We start from the raw sequence: 20,320 nt of genomic DNA on the forward strand, positions 1-20,320 counted from the left end.
AGCTCACCGGGCCCCAAACCGAACGTCCCCGTCTCCCTTGACGGCAGCCATGCTTGTTTCTTCTCTTCTCCTCATACCCCTCATTCACTCCGAGAGAAATTCATAATTGGCTCTTCCTTCAGAATCTCTCCAGAACTTGAACGCTCCTCGCAGCTCCCGCCCGCTGCTGCTGGGTGCAGGCCGCTGTCCTCCGTCGCCCGGGTCACTGCCTGACCCTCTGACTCGTTCTCCGCCTCTGCTCTCGCCCCCCTGGCCCCCCTTCTCAAGGCAGCAGCCAGAGCAGTGCTTTTAAGATGTAACTCCAGTCGCTTTACTCCTTGACTCAAAAACCCGGCAGTGGCTCTGTCCCTATAAAATAAAAGTTAAGTTCTTTGCAGTATTTGTCCTACAAGAGCCAGCGCGACCTGGTCCTCGTTTGTCCCCTTGGACCATCTCTCCCTCCCTCTGCCCCAGTCAGCCTGGGTGCCTTGCCCTCCTCAGACGCTGCGGGCACCCGGACCTAGAGGTGGGCTTTCTGTGCTGTCTGACCCCCTGCCTGGATTGCTTGTCCCTCGCGTGCCCGTTAGCTCCCTCGCCGTCCTCCTGGCTCTGGGTTCCCTGGCCACCTCGCCTGTCGTGGCCTTTGCCGGCGGTCCAGCACCGGGTCTGCCTTACACTGCTTGGTTTTCTCTTTTTCTGTCAGTGTCTGATACACACTGTGTAATTTCCTGACTTACGTTTATTATTTGTCTTCCCCATGGAGTGTTATCTCCACGACATCGGGATCTTTGTGGGTTCACTGATCTAGCCGAACACCTTGAACAGCATGTGGTCCAGAGGACTTACAGTGGTCAGTGGATGCTGACTGAATGAACGAGTGTGTATCCCACCACATGGCTGCTGGGTGCCTGTTCTCATGCCCTTCCTAAGACTGGGTATTTGCAAACTTAATTGTCTCCTAAATTGATGAAAGAAAAGTGATATGCTTTGGCTCTGAAGAACCATTTTAGATTATTTCTTAGATTGAGCAGTGCTTTATGTATTGATTTTGGGGGGGTCACCTGTTTCTTCCACCACCGTATGCCTATTCCTGTGCCGTTGCCCATTTTTCCCTTGGTTTACTGATCTTTTATTATGCTTAATGTCCATCACTTGCTTGTTGCAAAGAATTTTTAGCAGTTTCTCTGCAAACTTCGGTGTTTTTGATGCATGAAAATTTTGTCACAAAGTCTGTCAATCATTGCTTTTTGTGGTTTCTAGGTTCTTTGTGTGCAGAGAAAAGCACTTCAGATGATAAAAATATTCTGAGATTGTCCTCTAGTTTATATTTGAAATATTTGATCCATCTGTAATTTGGGTGTCCAGTTGGAAATTTAACTTTTCTCCAGGGAGCTCTTGGCGGGTTTTGAGTAGAAGATTTAAATGATGGGGTTATATGGGAGACATGGGCCAGAGTTGAGTTTAAGTCCTGACTATGCCACTTCCTAGGCTAAAGTACTTCCTCCTGTAAAATGGAGACAGTAATAGGACCTGCTAATAGAGAGCACGGAACGAGGTAACCTGTAAAGCACTTTACCACAGCTTATACCATAGTATTAGGTATGGTGAACACTACTAGGAATTTCTACTGGTAGTAATTTTTACTAAGTATTATTTTAGGAAGCTTTAGGAGTTGGTGGTAGGAAGGGTAGATTAAGGAAGGGGGGACAAAAGAAATAAACGCAATTTTTAATATTCAATAGCTAGTTTTGTTTTTGTTTTTTTGCGGTACGCAGGCCTCTCACTGTTGTGGCTTCTCCCATTGCGGAGCGCAGGCTCAGCAGCCATGGCTCACAGGCCCAGCCGCTCCGCGGCATGTGGGATCCTCCCGGACCGGGGCGTGAACCCGCGTCCCCTGCATCGGCAGGCGGACTCCCAACCACTGCGCCACCAGGGAAGCCCCAATAGCTAGTTTTATTAGGCAGGGTGAAAATCGCTAGGGGTCTGACTATGATGATAGGAAGCTTTACCCACAGTTAAAATTTCTATCATATATTTAAGTAAATTGGTGATCTTATAAAGTCATGAAATTTTAATGCAAGGTGATGACACTTTATCTTCTGGTCAGTGTATTATGACTTCGGGTGAATTGTTTATTCCACACGGTTGGGTCAGTGTTACCTGCCTTCCACAGTCCTTGATTAAATCACCTGCCTATTACTCACATACAAGCTCCTGATAGGAAGTGTGACTGTAGCTTTACAGTACTACTCTTATCTAGATATTGCAAAAAAAAAAAAAAAAAATTGCAGGACAACTTACTTGAAGTTGCTGAAGCACCAAAGTATTAAGTATTTATATCTGTCTGTAAAATACTACTGCTGACTCTCTGTCACTTGTGTTGCCTCAGAAGGCATCAAGAACATACTCTGACCATAGGTTTTGTTGAGGGAGAAAAAGTGCTTACACTTGGCCCTTGAACAACATGGGTTTGAACTGCCCAGGTCCACTAATATGCAGATGGTTTCAGTAAATACAGTACTGCATGGTCAGCGTTTGGTTGAATCTGCTGTTGTGGAACCACAGATACGGAGGATGGCTGTGGGATGTGAGCTTCCATGGATTTGGGGATCCTAGGCGGGTCCTGGGGCCAGTGGGCCACGGATGCCAAGGGACGACTGTAGTTTTTTTATCTTTAAGGAAAATGACAAGTATTTTACCCTTCAGTGCAGCAAGGCTGCAGAGAAGCCAGCTGTAGCACATGGAGCTCCAATCAAGCACGTAAGTGATTAAATTAAGATTGTGGTCCACACATGTGCTGACTCAATGAACTGGCTCGCAGGGTGGGCAGTTTATACTGTACGGAAAGCATTCTCCTTAGCATATTATTCTTCGTGAGGTCAGACAGCCAGCATTTGCCATCTAACCTTCCTCTGGAAAGAGGAGAAGAGATTACAGTACTCTGTTCCTAGACAGTAGGCTTCAGGAGCCAACTCAGAGATCTTCGAAGCATCTTCGCATCTCTCTGCGATTGGCTCCTGTTACTGTGAACACCGTCATTAGCCCTCAATTTAGAATCACCTTCTGGGCCCTGTGTTCCCCGCTTCAGATCCCAGCCCGTATCCTGCCAGCTCCATCAGAGGCTTCTCTGACCGTCATTGATGGCTCTCTTCTTAAAATTCCTAGAATAATTATTGCACGTATTAATCGAGTCACCCTCGACCTATTTAAGTTTTGCTCTTATTGATTTCTTTTCTCTCAATATATAAAATACACTAATTTAAAAATACTGCTTTTTTTCTGTTGGAACACTTTTATGAAATAAGTTTATTGAAATCCACAGGCATCCTTGACAGTGTCTTATTATCGTATGTGCCCAAATAGAAGGTGAGTTTTTTTTCCCTCTGTAAAATGATCTCGTAGAGAAGAGAGAGCTGGCATGTATTCAGGTCCTTACAAAATCTCTTAGAGAGAGTGTTCTCTGTGTATTTACGTGCACAAAAATGTGTGTTGAATGGAGAAGCCAAAATTACTCACATATAACCGAAATTCATAATTTTGGGGATTATTGAGAGCTCCCTTGGCAGAATTGTTTTTTAAAAAAGGAGACAATCTGGTTTAAACCAGATTTAGTTATTCCTTGGAGAGGGGTTAAAAACCTTACATTTGCAGTTGATAGAATTTTAAAGAGCAGGTAAGTGGTTTTGTTGATCAAAAACGTAGAGCCACAGAACAAATGAAAAACCATCAACTTTACCCAGATTCTCAGTGACGGGTCTCCCACATTCAAAACAGTGCTGTGTCTGAACTGACCTAGAAGCGAACATGATCTCATGATGAGGAAGAACTTCACTAAACTAAAATGGTTGCGTGAAATGGGCAACTGGGGCAAAAACTAAATATCTGAGTTAATGTATTTTACTTAATAGATAATTCAAAGTGTATGTTTCTAACTAAATTACAATTTAAATATTAGAGACATCCCTGAAAATGACTCATTTATTTCAGCTGCCTAAACATCTGTTTATTTCACTTGGAAGAGAAAGTGTTTGGACTGTTTACCTGGGCCAATAGGATTGCTTGGTGTTTGCTCGTATATGAGATGCATTCTGTGTCATCCGAGACTGTAAGGTCCCCGGGGAGAGGGTGGTGTATGCTACGCTTAGCGCTGTCCCCAGGGCTCCAGCTCTGAGAGCTTCACGCATATCGATTGTTGGGCCTGCAGCCCTCGTAGCCCTGACTCGGCGTTGTTCCTGCTGAAGGGTCTCCTGAGGTTGTCCCCTCCCCTGGAGGGACCGGCCCCTTCCCTTGCCTCCACAGCCTGACCCTGTCCTGCACTCACTTTGCTAATAGCCTGTGGTGTCATCTACGCTGTAGACGCCTGCAGACAGGAATCACGTCCGATTTGTCCTAGACCTTCAGAGCTAGGGATGCGCTGGGTTCACAGGTGCCGTAGACGTTTATTAGAATGAACTGGGGTGACCACAGAGGAGCACAGGATAAGTTTCATGGCGCAGGGAACAAGTGGATTTAGGTAAAATTCTTAAAGACGTGCCGAGCTGTCTCAGCTCTCTTTACTTGTCCTCTGAATCTCAAGGACCCAAACTATTTGGATTTCGTAGTATTCTTCATGATTGGGACTTGGGAACTGAGTATAGGAACACTTTAGAGCACACGTAGCATCACAGACCCAGTTTTAGACATGGACCGAGGTGCTTTCTGGGGCCTGGATTGCTGATTTGAGTGGAAGTGATGGTTTCCTCGTTGCCTGCGTTGACACTACATGCAGCCCTGGCCTAGGAGCTCTTATAACCGTCTTTTAAATTTCTGATTGGCATTGTCCTGTCTCTTCTGGCCTTGTTCTCTGGCACCAGATGTGGGAGGTGAAGAGAAGCAAGTGTTACTGCCACTCGAGGACCATACGAATGAGGATTGCATAAAGCTGGAAAAACACAGAAAACTCGGGCTTCTGAGCTTTGACTAACAGAGAAGTTACTACTATTTGAAAATTAAACCCAACATGGCTCATTCCCGCAAGAAGCTAAGGTATACGTGGGTAAAGTGAACAACTCCCATATGGAAAAGACGCGGGTGGTTTCATTTCTGAGTATGGTGTCGTGTCCAGTTGGCAGGTGTCTCTAAGCTGTTGTTTTCCCTCGGAAGCAATGCACTGAGACGTTCGCTGCAAGGAGACGCACTAAGGAAAGAAGAGCATCGTTATTTTAATCAAGTGCCCGCCCTGTCAATCGTTCCATTGAATTCTTACAGCAACTGTTGCACGTTTCAGCTTTATTTCGAGATAATTACAGCGTCACACGTTGTAAGACATAGTACAAAGAAATCCTGTGTACTTTCACCAGTTCTCCCCGTGGTAACATCTTGCATAACTGCAGTAGCGTGTCACAACTCGGAGATCGTCATCCATGCCATCGGTTGACGTTTTTCAGATGTCCTCGGTTTCACATGTGCTCGTGAGTGTGTGTGTGTGTGTGTGTGTGTGTGTGTGTGTGTGTGTGTATTAGTTCTGTGCAGTTCTACCACATGTGTACATTACCATTTCTTTTTCAACACGTGACGGAAACGAGGTTCAGATAAGTAATGTGAAATGCGTATAGACCTGGGGTTTGAATCTAGGTCTGTCTGTTTGATCCGAACTTCTGCATTTTTAGTAATGCTAATGATGAATAACAGTCAAAATCAATAACCCAATGATTATTGCACTCACCATCACACTCACCATCACACTCACCATCACACTCACCATCACTCACCAACACACTCACCATCGCACTCACCGTCACACTCACCGTCGCTCTCACCGTCGCTTTCACTGTCGCTCACCGTCACACTCACCGTCGCCCTCACCATGACTCACCATCACACTCACCGTCACACTCACCGTCACTCACCGTCACTCTCAACATCACACGCACCGTCACATTCACCATCGCTCTCACCGTCGCTCTCACCATCGCACTCACCGTCGCTCTCGCCGTCACACTCACCGTCACGCTCACCGTCACACTCACCGTCACTCTCACCATCACACCATCACATTCACGATCACTCTCACCATCGCTCTCACCATCGCACTCACCGTCACTCTCACCGTCGCTCTCTCATCGTCGCACTCACGGTCACACTCACTGTCGCTCTCACCGTCGCTCTCACCGTCGCTGTCACCGTGGCACACACCGTCGCTCTCACCGTCGCTCTCACCATCACACGCACCATCGCTCTCACCATCACACTCACTGTCACACTCGTCACACTCACCATCGCCCTCGCCATCTCACTCACCATCGCACTCACCATCGCACTCACCATGACTCACCATGACACTCACCGTCGCACTCACCGTCGCACTCACCATCGCCCTCACCATCGCCTTCACCATCGCACTCACTATTGCTCTCACCATCGCACTTACCATCTCATTCACCATCTCTCTCACCATGACTCACCATCACAATCACACCATCACACTCACCATCACACTATCACACTCCCTATCACTCTCACACTCACCATCACTCTCACACTCACCATCACTCTCACCATCACATTCAGCATCACATTCACGATCACTCTCACCATCACACTCACCATCGCTCTCACTGTCGCACTCGTTGTCGCTCTCACAGTCGCTCTCACCGTCGCACTAACCGTCGCTCTCACCGTCGCTCTCACTGTCACACTCACCATCACTCTCACCATAACACTCACCGTCACTCTCACCATCACACTCACCATTGCATTCACAATTACTGTCACCATCGCACTCACAATTGCACTCACCATCGCTCTCACCATCGCTGTCACCATCGCCCTCACCATGACTCACCATCACACTCACCATCACACTCACCATCACACTCACCATCACTCAGCATCGCACTCATGATTGCACTCACCGTCGCACGCACCGTCGTGCTCACCGTTGCTCTCACCGTCGCTCTCACCATCACTCTCACCATCGCAGTCACCATCGCTCTCACCATGACTCACCGTCACACTCACCGTCACACTCACCATCACACCATCATTCTCACCATCACACCATCACACTCAACATCGCTCTCACCATCGCACTCACCATCGCTCTCACCGTCACACTCACCATGACTCTCACCATCAATATGAAACATCGAGTACTTACCACGTGCAGGACTGTTCAAGTGTATTAACTTATTTAAACTTATTGAATCCCCCATGAACTGTACCACATAAATTATATCACAGTTGAATTAGTGTCTTTCCACCCTAATGATATTACTAAGGAATAGGTAATCATTTTTACTGTTCTTGGAATCAGTAATAAAATAGTGAAATTCTATGTTCTTTTTACATAATTTCATGTTTTGAATCTCTGATCTTGGCGATTGTGATTACGTTACATTTGTGTGTGTGTGTGTATATATTTGTATAAAGTGAGACCTGTATCATTATACGTTGACTTAGGTCGAGCTACCGTAAAAATATTTTTGCTGAATGGTAAATAAGAGCTAGTTCAGGCAGGATGCCAGGTTTTTATGAGAATAAATATAAACCACCAAGAACACTTAAGAATGCAGTGGAGAGAAGGTTTTTTTTTTTCTTTTATCCTGTCTGGAGTATTTTGGATCTTTTTGGCCAAATACAGCCCAAGGAATGTTTCAGTTTGATCAAATCTCTCAAGTTTCGTATCTGACTTCCAAAGTGGTACCCATGCATGTGGTTGTGAATCATCACTGGTTATCAGGATATTATAAGGCTTTGGAAAGATAACAGACACGCTAATCAGAAGTCCATAATTTATGAGTTTTCGCTGGTTAAATATCTTGTAAAGCTGTCTTTCTAATGAACAGCAGCTCTTATTCAGACCAGAAATAGCAACAGTCCCATGTGTTGTAGACCCCAGGAGGTCTCGGTGTTTTTGTAGACAGCAGACAGAAATAAAAAGAATTTTGTCCTTTTTACCTCATGGAATCCCGCTGGAAAATGAAACATGAGCTCTGAGTTGATGCTGACTTCTGCCAGGTCACCTCCCTGAAGAGTCCCGGGCAAGCACTGCTGCAGCATTTCTTGGACAGGAGTCTGCCGTCCCGGGGACGAGACGGATGGTCAGTGCAGGCTGCTCCCGGGACACTGCGCTACTGTCTGCTTGCAGGGAGCTTCCAGTGAGAGCACGCGCAACCTGCATCTGTTGCCTTGACTCTTTCCGGGGGTGTCACATACCTCCAAATCAGAGTCTCATTTAGCCTGAGTGCTACGCAGTTTGTTGTTGTCATTGTTTTAAAAAAAAAAAAAGCGTGGCTACAAATAATGCCACACCAAGTATGGTTTGTTCTGGCTTACTTCTGGGAACTTGATTTTGGACGTTCAGTAACGCAAATGTTTTTGAAGCTATATATTATTAGGAACTCTTTGGAAACCACAAAACCATTTTAATGGACCATGCTATCAATTTTCTCTTCTAAAGAAGTTTTTCCTATTCATGACTCACTTCACTTTTTGGCTAACATTGAGGGAAATGTAATAACGATTAAGGAAAGGAATGTATGCATTTTCTTCTTTTTTTTTTTTTTGAAGGCTTGTACACATTTTCTGTCTCGGGTTATGTAAACTTGGAGGACTGTAAAATGACCACCGCATAAGGTAAAAACAGGCCTGTTAATACGTACATCTTTGGAATTTAAAAATCCAAAAGCTTCCCTTGCTTCTCTGGAGAAGAGCTTTGCCTGATGGGCCAGAGTACAGATCCGGGAAAAGCGACACGTTCCAGCTGTCAGTTTCGCACACCTTAAGCGAAGTTGGTGAGACCACACTGTGCGGTGACGCTTCGTGTTTTATTTCCATTTATAGGTCTGTGTGAGCTGCTGGCGGCTCTGCCAGCCCGGCTGCGGCCACATGTGGACAGCCAGGAGGACCTGACCTTCCTCTGGGATGTGTTTGGTGAAAAAAGCCTGCATTCACTAGTCAAGGTAAACCATGCTGTTGTCAGATGATCTTCGCGGAAAAACATATGGAAAAATATTTTGAGCGCCATCTAGTAAACCAGAGATCAAATTGTTGCCCTCTGAAAACAAAACAGCCTTGTTCCATTTCACTGCCGGGCGTGGAAGTTGTTAAAAGGATTCCACCAAAAATACATAGATGATTTCACTTAATGGTGGTGATCTGGCTGTGCATACTGATGGAGCATGCCCGTGCTTGCCCTTGTTTAGAAAAGGAATGTGAAATAGTAGCAGGAAGGGTTAGACTCCTCGTGGTCAACGTTCATGAGCTGGAATTTAACTTAAATAAATAAATGTTCGCAGCAAAAATTAGAAGGAATATATTTTCTGAGGTTCAGGATGACAGCTGTTCAGCAGCTACATTAATTTAAAATAATTTCCTCTAATAAAGTCAAGTGAAATTCTAGCAAAGCTGTTTCTTCTCCTGGCACAGTGCCACTGAAACGGAATTTTGTGCATAAATACAGGGACGCTAAGTAGGAATAAAAAGCAGTGTGTGGGAGACGTTTTAGCCGAGCGTCACGCCGTGGAAATGATCAGCCATCAGAAACCAGATCTTGCCGCACAGCAATGCTGGGAGTGAGCAGGACTCTTAAAATAGCGAGACGAGAACAAGGAACTTACTGGAAAATATGCCACTCTTGCTTCTGGAAATAGGAGTTGCATTTTCTCTCTTTTAACTCAAGCTGAAGGAAATTTAGAGTCTTACTCGAGTCTGGACGAGCTGGACACGGATGCCTCAACAGTATCTGGTCCTGTCCTCCATTCAGCTCGACCTGTTACGGTTGTCTGTTGTGATGAGAGGCTTTTTGACCGATGTATAGTATTTGGAAGTGAGTGACTTCTGAGGGACGGTTGCTTCACAGGACAGGACAATACTTGCTGCGTTTTTCTCTTGTCAGATTTGCTGCAGTTTGTGGGCTTCAGGCAGTGGCAGTTCTCAAGAAGTTAGCGTGTTGATATGCGGCACTCTCCTAGCAATACATTTAAAGAGTGCTTTATTGGTTTATTTAGTTTTTCTATAATTGCCAAGATACCTTTGTATTCTGAATAATTTAGGTCTTTTAGTTGCTCTCTTGCGATGTGTTAGAAATGGTTTTGGGCTTATAATTGATGAAGTTTATCACTTACTGAGGCAGTCATGAAAATATTCCTGTATTAAATGTTTGGAAGTTGGATAGTTATGGATTTGATTAGATTGATTTGCTCTCTTGAGAGAAGGAATAAAACACATTTCACATGGCATCATCACTCCTTAATCAGTAAACAAACACGCCCCCCAAACAATGGATGTGTGTGTGTTTGTATTTATTTATAACGTGACTACTATCTCAGTTTCCTTGCCTATAAAATGGAAATTATGATACTTATTGACAAGGTTGTTTGTGAGTTTCAAATAAGGTAGCGAAGGTCTTAGTTCTTTTTGTAGTTATAGGGGTTAGGCAAATATAATTATTAAGAAAAAAATGAATTATCATAGCATGTGAAGGACCAAAAAGAATTGACAGAGATGGTTGTTATTTTTATTAATAGAATAAGACTAATGTGTAAAAAATTTTTTCGTTACACTAGTTGTTGAGTTTTCAGCATAGGTTGTTATTCCAAGTATGTGTCCGTAATTAAGTGGCTAGGAAGCAAACTGTTATCGGTATCTGGTTTATAAAAACAGTGCAGCAAATGAATTGATATTGCTAGTATTTTAAATAGCATAACAGCGTGTGTACTGTCCCAAACGTTTTTCAGTAGTTGCCGTAAAGTGTATTTTTAAAATCAGCGTTAGTGTGTAACTCTAGTACGTCCTCCCTTTCTTAACCACTCCCCACTCCCCACTGGGGACTCCAGGGTGTCCTCCGACTGACCCATTATGTTAGTTTTCAAGTAGGAAAGCCTAGGATGCCCTGCAGGAGGTAGGCCTCATGGGACAGTAGTTTAAACAGCCGGGACAGCCTGCTTAGCTGGTTTCCAAGTGCCTCTACTGAAGGGAGGAGAGAAGGCTTCGGCTTCTGGACGTAAATCTCAGCAGAGCAAAAGGAATTTGTTTGAAAAGAGTTGTTTTTAGACTGAATCATAATGTGCTCTGATGTTACGCTCTTCTGCCTGCAGCTGACGCTGTTGGTATATGGGTTAGAACTGGGTGAATGTAAAACCTGATTTTGTTCTAGCCCCAAATTTTCACAGTTCTCATCTTCTTTTAGGTAGAAAAGAAAGTGGTTGTTAAATCACCACACAGTTTTGAATGCAGACAGCTTGCTGGTCTGATGTAAAATGTACTTAAGAAGAGGTAGGTTTGGTGTCAGGGTCTGTGGCAGGTGTAGCACATGCCACCGTAGGATTTTGAGCTCCACTCTGGGGTAGTTACTGGAGGTTGTGAGCTTGTCGCTGGAAAAGAGCTATGATGATCCTGTACTGTGTTACCTGCGGATTTCTTTTTTTAAAGAAAAACTTCTAAATAGAAAAGTTGAATAATAATAACTCTGAGCACGAGATCCTGAAAACGGGTTAGGCTGAGGGTGAGGTCAGAAGAAAGATGGTCCTGGTAGAAGACCTAGGAAATACCATATATAATGTGAGGCAAGACAAGGGTATCCATTTTCACATGACCTAGTGAAGCTGATAGATCATCAGTCAGCGCAGAGCCACATTTTGGACCCACGTTTTGCAAATACACAGAACCATGAAGCGTGTAGTTTGTGTCTGAACCTCATTTCTAAATTTATCTCCCATCCTTGTGTTTTCTCCTGCTGAGATTCCTTTACTTACCTTACATTTTATTTTATTCAGTGGCGTTGTATGTATTTTTATACTCTGGTTTCAGTTCACTTTAGAACAAGATGTGGCTTAAAGACTTCCATAACTGTATTATATTTATTGTAAAGAAGCCTGGTAGTTTCGTTTCTTCAAGAAATTTTTGTTCTTATTTCACAGGTGTTGGATTTCTAGGATAAGAATGTCAAACTTTTAGTACCTTTTAAATAGCTGTGTATGCTTTTTCTCCCCTTTCAAATAGTTGCATACATGTATGGGGACAGGAGAAGAAAAGGTAGCAATCTGAATTTTATCCTTTTGGGATTCGGAAGTATTTCAACAAAACACAAACAGATTATTTTCAAGAAAAATTTCCTGATGTGATTGAATTACTGTGTGTATTTCTGTGATTTCAGTCTTACAGGAGTAAGGATAAAGCTCACTAGACCCTTATAACATTGCGTTACGTAGTTTTAATTTCCGATGATTGATTGCTTTGTTGGCGCTGTCTTTGTTGACGTCTTACTATATGCCAGACACCGTGTAGGTCCCCAGGGCTAAGCTTTCCGGCAGGGCGGGTGCAGCCCCTTGTTTTCTGGCGTCTCCAGCCCCCCAGAGGGCTTGTAGATGCAGCGATGGGCAGTTGCAGCATCCCGGGGCTGCCCGTGTTCACAGCTGTTACGGGACACGCGAGGTGTCTCCCTCAGTGCTGGCCCCTGAGAGGTGCTCAAGGAGGATTCGGTAGTTTAAGCTAAAACCTGCATGTTGAATCCGAGTTGCTCAGGTAAGGATTTATGCGGGAGGAGGGGGCGGTCAGGCAAAGGAAATAACTGTATTGTACAAACACCCGGAGGCAGGTGTGAAGCTCGCGTCTTCAGGATGGAGGCTGCCAGCTCCTCTGGGCTGCAGGTCCTCTCCTCACCCACGTCAAGGTTGCTTCTAGCCTTGGGCAGTTAGGAATGCAACTCCGCTAACCGTTTGTGTGCAGGTTTGTGTGGGCGTTGAGTCTTCCGGTCATCCGGGTGAAGGCCGAGCAGCATGGTTCCTGGGTCATGTGGTAAGACTGGAGCTTCCTGAGAAGCTGCCAGTCTGCCGTTCAGAGCGGCTGTGCTGTTCTGCGTTCCCGCCCGCGGTGCCTGAGGGCGCCTGTTGTTCTGCATCCTTGTCAGCATCTGGGGGTGTCGGTTTTGTGGATGTTGGCCGTTCTGGTAAGTGTGTAATGGTGTCTCGTGACTGTTTCAGTTTGCGGCTCTCTTATGTCGTGATGTGGAGCATCTTTTCGTTGCTTAGTTGTCGTCTGTGTATCTTCTTTGTTGAAGTGTCTATTCGGATCTTTTGTCTGTGTTTTAAATGGGTTGTTTCCCCCTTATTGTTGAGTTTTATCATTTCTTGGTCTTTCTTGGGTACAAGTCTTTTATCAGATATGTGTTTTGCAAATATTTTCTCCCAGCATGTGACGTGTCTTCATTTTCATAATGGTGTCCTCACAGAGCAGAAGTTTTTAATTTTAATAAAGTTCCTCTTAAGTTTTCTTTCATGGATCGTGCTTTTGGAGATGGATCAGAAACTCATTGCCATACCCAGGGTCACCTGGATTTTCTCCTCTGTTATCCTCTACAGTTTTTACATTTAGCTCTGTGATTGATTTTGAGTTAATTTTTGTGAAAGGTGTAACTTCTATGTCTACGTTCAAATTTTTGCATATTGAATATCCGATTTTTCTAGCATCAATTGTTGAAAAGACCATTCTGTCTCCATTGAATTGCCTTTTCTCCTCTGTGAAAGGTCAGTTGATTTTTATTGTGTGGGTCTATTTCTGGGCTCTCTATTGTGTTCCACTGATCTATTTGTCTGTTTTTCCACCAATACTACCTTCTTGATTACTGTAGCTTTTATTTTCTTTTTTAAAATTTTTTTTGGCTGTGTTGGGCCTTCGTTGCTGCGTGCGGGCTTTCTCTAGTTGTGGCGAGTGGGGGCTACTCTTCGTTGTGGTGCGCGGGCTTCTCATTGCGGTGGCTTCTCTTGTTGCCGAGCACGGACTGTAGACGCGTGGGCTTCAGTAGTTGTGGCGTGTGGGCTCATTAGTTGTGGCTCGTGGGCTCCAGAGCGCAGGCTCAGTAGTTGTGGCGCACGGACTTAGTTGCTCCACGGCATGTGGGATCTTCCTGGACTGGGGCTTGAACCCGTGTCCCCTGCATTGGCAGGCGGATTCTTAACCACTGTGCCGCCAGGGAAGCTTGATTACTGTAGCTTTATGGTACGTCTTGAGGTTGGGTGGTGTCCATCCTCTCACTCTTCTCAGTACTGTTTCAGGTATTCTGGGTCTTTCACCTACTCATGTAAACTTTAGGATCAGTTTGTCATAGCAACAAAATAACTTGCTTGAATTTTGATTGGGATTATGTTGAATAGATAGACCAAACTGGGAATAATTGACATCTTAATATTATGTATTCTTGCCCATGAGCATGGACTATCTCTCATTTATTGAGATCATCTTTGATTTCTTTCATCAGAGTTTTTTGTACTTATTTATATTCTGTACGTATTTTGTTAGATTTATACCTAATTTTTGGATACTAATTTAATTTCAAATTCCAGTTGTTTATTGCTGGTGTATAGAAAAGTAATTGAGTTTTGTATATTAAATTTGTATCCTGAATCCTTGCTGTAGTCACTTAGTAGGTTTCAGAGGTTTTTTTGGTTGATTCTTTGGCATTTTCTATTAATACATAGATAATCATGTCATCTATGAACGAAGGCAGTTTTATTTCTTCCTTCCTAATCTGCATACCTTTTGTTTCCTTTTCTTACAGCATTAGTTAGGAATTTCAGTAAAGTATTGAGTATGAATGGAGAGCGGGAGGGGACCTCCTTGCCTTGTTATTGATCTTAGGGGGAAAGAATCTAGTTTTTCACCATTAAGTATGATGTTCGCTGTAGGTATTTTTACACATATTCTTTATCAAGTTGAGGAAGTCCTCTCTATTCCTAGTTTGTTGAGAGTTTTTATCATAAGTGGATGCTGGATTTTTTTTAATGATTTTTTGCATCTCTTGATATGATCATATGACTTTTCTTATCCTGTTGATGTGGTGGATTTTACATTATTACTTCTTGGACCAGCCTTTGCATTCCTGGGAAAAATGCCCCTTGGTTTTGGTATATAATTCGTGTTATACATTGTTGGCTTTGATTTGCTAATGTTTCGTTGAGGATTTTTACGTCTCTGTTCATAAGAGATTCTAGTCTGTAGTTTTCCTTTCTTGTAATGTCTTTATCTGGTGTTGGTAGTAGAGCAATGCTTGGTATATGGTTAGGTGTATAGTTAGGAAGTGCACTCTCTGCTTTTATTTTTTCTGGAAGAGCTTGTAGGGAATTGGGATGATTTTTCCCTCAAATTCACCAGTGAAACCACCTGGGCCTAGTGCTTGCTGTTTGGGAAGGTTATTAATTATTGATTCAGTTTCTTTAATAGATAGAAGCCTACTTAGATCACCTGTTTATCTTTGTGTGAGAGTTTTTGTCTCTTGTATCTTTGAGGGAATTGGTGGAATCATGTATCAAATTTGAGGGCGTAGAATTACTTATAATCTTCTGTTATCTCTTAACATCCATGGGGCTCATAATGCTGATGACTCTGCTATTAGTAGTAACTTGTGTTTCTCTCATTTTTCTTCTTGGATAGCCTGGCTGTAGGCTTATCAGTTAATCTTTTCAAAGAACCAGCTTTTGGTTTCATTGAGTTTTCCTGTTTCTTGTTTCAGTTCTATTGCTTTTTGCTTGTATTTTATTCTTTTTTTTTCTCCTTGCTCTTTCTTTCTCAGTTTCCTAAGGTAGACACTTAAGTTACTGATTTTAGTTCTTTCTGTTTTTCTTACCTTCAATGCTATACTTTCCCGCTAACCACTACTTTTGCAGCATCCCACAGATTTTGATAAGTTGTATTTTCATTTATTGCAAAGTATTTAAAAAATTTATCTATCTTGAGACGTCTTCGTTGACCCGTGTGTTATTTAGAATTGTTGGTGAATTCCCAAATATGTGGAGATTTTACTGCTTTCTGTTGATTTCTGTTTTAACTCCATGTGATCAGAGAGCATATGCTGTATGATTTCCGTTCTTTTAAATTTGCTAAGGTGTGTTATGGCTCGGAATGTGGTCGGTCTTGTTCTGTGTGAGCTTGAGAAGAATGTGTATACTGCTATTGTTAGATGAAGTGTTAGATTCAGTTGCTTGATGATGCTGTTTGGTTCAACCATATCCTTACTGACTTCCTGCCTGCTGGATCTGTCAATTACTGATAGAAGAGTGTTGAAGTTTCTGAGTATAATAGTGGCTTTGTTCATTTCTCCTTGCAATTTTTTAAAAATAAATTTATTTATTTATTTTTGGCTGTGTTGGGTCTTTGTTTCTGAGGGTGGGCTTGCTCTAGTTGCAACGAGAGGGGGCTACTCTTCATTGGGTGCATGGGCTTCTCATTGCAGTGGCTTCTCTTGTTGCAGAGCACGGGCTCTAGGTACACAGGCTTCAGTAGTTGTGGCTCGTGGGCTCTAGAGTGCAGGCTCAGTAGTTGTGTCACGCAGGCTTAGTTGCTCCATGGCACGTGGGATCTTCCCGGACCAGGGCTTGACTGTCCCCTGCATTGGCAGGTGGATTCTTAACCACTGTGCCACCAGGGGAGCCCTCTCCTTGCAGTTTTACCAGTTTTGCCTCATGTATTTTGACACTCTTGTTAGGTGCATACACGTTAAGGATTGTTATGTTTTCTCAGAGAAATAACCCCGTTTCCATTATGTAATTCCCTCCTTTATCCCTTATAGTATTCCCTGTTCTGCTCCCGCTGTGTCTGAAATAGATGCAGGTACTCCAGCTTTCTTTGCATGGTTTATCTTTCTCCATTCCTTTACTTTTAATCAATCTGTGTCTTTATATTTAAGGTGGGTTTCTTGTAGGCAGTAGGTTCTTCCTTATTTAATCTGCTCTCACAGTCTTTGTCTTTTAATTGGTATATTTAGACCATTCATATTTAAAGTGATTGTTGACATAGCTGAGTTATATTTGCCATATTTGCCACTGATTTCTATTCATAACACTTGTTTTTTTTTTACGTTTTTATCACCCTTTCTTCCTTCTCTGCTTTTAGTAGAACACCTTATATGATTCCATTTATTCTTTCTTAACATATCAAAGATTTCTTAGTGCTTGCCCTAGAGTTTGCTGCATGCATTACAACTAATCTAGGTCTACTTTCAAGTAACACTGTACCATTTCACAGGTAGTTGCAGGTACCTTATAAAGAATCTTCTTAATTCCTTTTTTCCCACCCTTTATAACATTGCTGTCATTCATTTCACTTATCCATAGACTGTAGTCACCCAACACGTTACTGCTATTTGAACAAACAGTTATCAGATCACTTAAGAATAATAAAACTGAAAGTTTTGTTTTACCTTTATTTACTCCTACTCTGATGCTCTTCTCTTCTTAATGTATTTCCGAGTGCCTGACCTACATCACTTTCCTTGTCTCTTGAAGAACTTCTTTTAACACGTGTTGCAAGGCAGGTCTACTGACAGCAGGTTTCTTAAATTTAAATTTGTTTGTTTATTCCTCCTTTACTTTGTAAGTACAGCTTCACTGGATACAGAATTCTAGGGTGCTGTTTTTTCCTTTCAACACTTTAAATATTTTACTCCAGTTTCTTCCTGCTTGCATAGTTTCTGACGAGGTGTCTGATGTAATTCTTGTCTTTGTCTTATATAGGTAAGGTGTTTTTTCACTTGAACTTCTTTCAAGGTTTTCTCTTCATTTTTGGGTCTTGCAGTTTGAGTATGGTGTACCAAAGCGTAGATTACTGGGGATTTATTCTGTCGGATGTATTCTGAGCTTCCTGGGCCTGTGGTTTGGTGTTTTGTCATTAATTTTGGAGAATTTTCAGCCATTATTACTTGGAATATTTCTTCTCTCTCTCTCTGTTCTCCTGATGTTCCCATTATGTGTACGTAACACCTTTTGTAATTGTCCTGTAGTTCTTGGGTATTCTGTTCCTTTTTAAAATTTTCATCCTATTTCTCTTTATGTTTCAGTCTGGGGAATTTCCATTAACATATTTGCAATCTTACTGATTCTTTCCTTGGCCATGTCCAGTCTACTGATGAGCACATCAAAAGCATTCTTCATTTCTGTTATGGTGTTCTTCATTTCTAGCATTTCACTTTGATTCTCTCTTAGAGTTTCCATCTCTCTGCTTACATTTTCCATCTGTTCTTGCATGTTGTCCACTTTTTCCATTAGAGCCATTAGCCTGTTTATCACACGTATTTCAAGTTCTCTGTTTCATAGTTCCAAAGTCTGTGTCAGAGTTGAGTCTAGTTCTGATGCTTGCTTTATCTCTTCAGACCGTGTTTTTATTGCCTTTTATCATGCTTTGTGATTTTCTGTTGAAAGTTGGACATGATGTATTGGGTAATAGGTACTGAGGTAATTAGGCTTTTCATGTGAGTTTTTATGTTGACCTGGCTGTGTTCAATGTTGGCTGTAGCTCTCAGTGTCTCCCCTCCCCTGTCCCCTTTGTCTTTCCTTAAGAACTCTCTTGGAGTCTGTGTCTCATGGCTCTCTCAGTTACAATCCACTGTTACTTTACTAGAGCCCTGTTGATGGTGGTGAGTTGTAGGGGAGAGGAATTGTTATATAATCTTCTGATTAAATGTCAGCTTCTGGGCTCTGAGGGCCTTCAGAAACATTTCTTAGCCTCTTTTTTTTCCCTTCTCTTTCCTTTCTCCCCTTATTTGAGACAGGAAGGCCAGAGGGGGCTAGGGTTATCTTACCGCCCTTTCCCCAGGTCAAATAAAGCTCCCCTCCATTAGAGGGGAGGGCTTTGATGGAGAAAGCTCTTGGCCTTTGTATTTCACAATGATTACCTTTCTCCTTCCCCTGCTTGAAATAATAGGGGATTTTCTCCTGTCACCATGAGAACTTGGTGGGGCTCCCGGAGGGAAGTGCAAGGGTCTCCTCCAAGACTGGGTCCCCAGGAGTTTTTAACCCTCGGACTAGTCACATTTGCCCACCATCAGTTTGTCAATGTCACCAGTTAAGGGTCCCTACAAGTTTCTGGCCCCAGTAACATGTGCCCCTGCTAAGCTGATTTCAGCCACGACTCTCTGCATTCCTGTCTGTCCTGATTTCAGAGTGGCACTGTGTCCTGCAACTCCCATTCTCCTTACATGTCTGAGCTGAAACCAGAAATCTCCCTTTGCCATCTTTTTTATTTGGCTGTCATTTGATTACTGATGTGTAAGAGTTCTTTATGTATTTTGGATAATAGCTCCTTACCAAATTACATTTGTAATTGGAAATGTTCGATTTCTCTTCTGAAAGATGTCTTGCAGTTTTGTTTTTAATGAAACGCATGACGCCGTGGGCAGAGTAGCTGAGAAGTGCAAGCAAGGTGTGAGGGATAACTCGGCGGGGGGGTTATTTTCAATCTCCACATTAATATGAATTTGTGAAGTTTTTATGCTCATGAATTTAGGTAGAATTTTAAAAGTGAAAATCTTAATCTTGAGTCTGAAAATAAGTCTTGAGCAGATGCTCAGAAAGCAACCTGTGAATGAGAATGTACTTTAAAAATGTTATATCTCCAACCTGGAAACTTGAGGAAACGAAAAACCAGCTGGAAGGTAGTGCTTGATCTTAATCTTTCACTAATTCCAGTTTCCTTAATCATTAGCACCATGAGACTTGCTTGGAAAGTAGTTATTTCCAGGATAATTGATACAGTCAAGCTATAAAGAGAGAGAGAATTTTATTGAGCTGTGGTTTTATAATCATGCAGGCACTCCATGTTTTTCTCTTGCTTTAATCTAGAAGCAACGAAAAGCATCATATGGGGGGGAAGGTGATATTTACACGGTAGTAAATCAGATTCAAGGCTGAAAGGCTATTTAACAAGACACTGGTCCCGGGCTCTGCAGAAACAAATTGTGCTGTTTTGCGGGGGAGAGGGGGTGTTAGGTTCAGAGAGGAAACCCGTTGGGGAGGTTATGTTACTTGCCTCTGCAACACCGTTTGCCTTGGGTGGGAGGAAAAGGACAAGGCAGCCGACATTGCAGATGACCCCTGGCCACCTGGTCTGACAGCGGAGAATTGGGTGTCAGCAGCTGGTAGCGCTCCTTGGCCAATCAAAGGTAACTGTTCGGCCAGCTCTGTTGGAGCAGCCAGACGAAGTTATTTCTTACGTCATAGCTTACATTTTTTCAGGCACAGAAATATGTGAGGTCTGCCGAAGATAGGAATTCCTGAGACCCTGAGTAGATTGTTGCCCTTGTAATTCACTCTCTCAAAACAGAGGCCATATGTAACCCTTTTCAGAGATTTGCTTGGGACTGGGGATGGGTGAATAGGAGCAAGGACCATGGATACTCCATGGGGCTGTTTCCTCCTGCCGGGTCTGTGTTTAATATAATGGAAGAGCATCTTTTAAAAGTTACTGTGAGGGGCTTCCCTGGTGGCGCAGTGGTTGAGAGTCCGCCTGCCGATGCAGGGGACACGGGTTCGTGCCCCGGTCCGGGAGGATCCCACGTGCCGCGGAGCGGCTGGGCCAGTGAGCCATGGCCGCT

General features: G+C 43.2%; 1 protein-coding gene across 5 annotated transcripts in view; it reads left to right on the forward strand.

Annotated features, from left to right (window-relative positions):
• Positions 1–20,320, forward strand: part of MPP7 (MAGUK p55 scaffold protein 7) — a 253,485-nt gene that overhangs the window by 78,974 nt on the left and 154,191 nt on the right. For all 5 annotated transcript variants that reach the window (XM_060163543.1, XM_060163535.1, XM_060163558.1 and 2 more), the window contains one exon: positions 8,803–8,921. In XM_060163543.1, the coding sequence (XP_060019526.1) occupies positions 8,803–8,921 (119 nt within the window). The remainder of the gene's footprint in view (positions 1–8,802; positions 8,922–20,320) is intronic.

This window comes from Lagenorhynchus albirostris, chromosome 1 (genome assembly GCF_949774975.1).
Source record: "Lagenorhynchus albirostris chromosome 1, mLagAlb1.1, whole genome shotgun sequence".
Lineage (NCBI taxonomy): Eukaryota > Metazoa > Chordata > Mammalia > Artiodactyla > Delphinidae > Lagenorhynchus > Lagenorhynchus albirostris.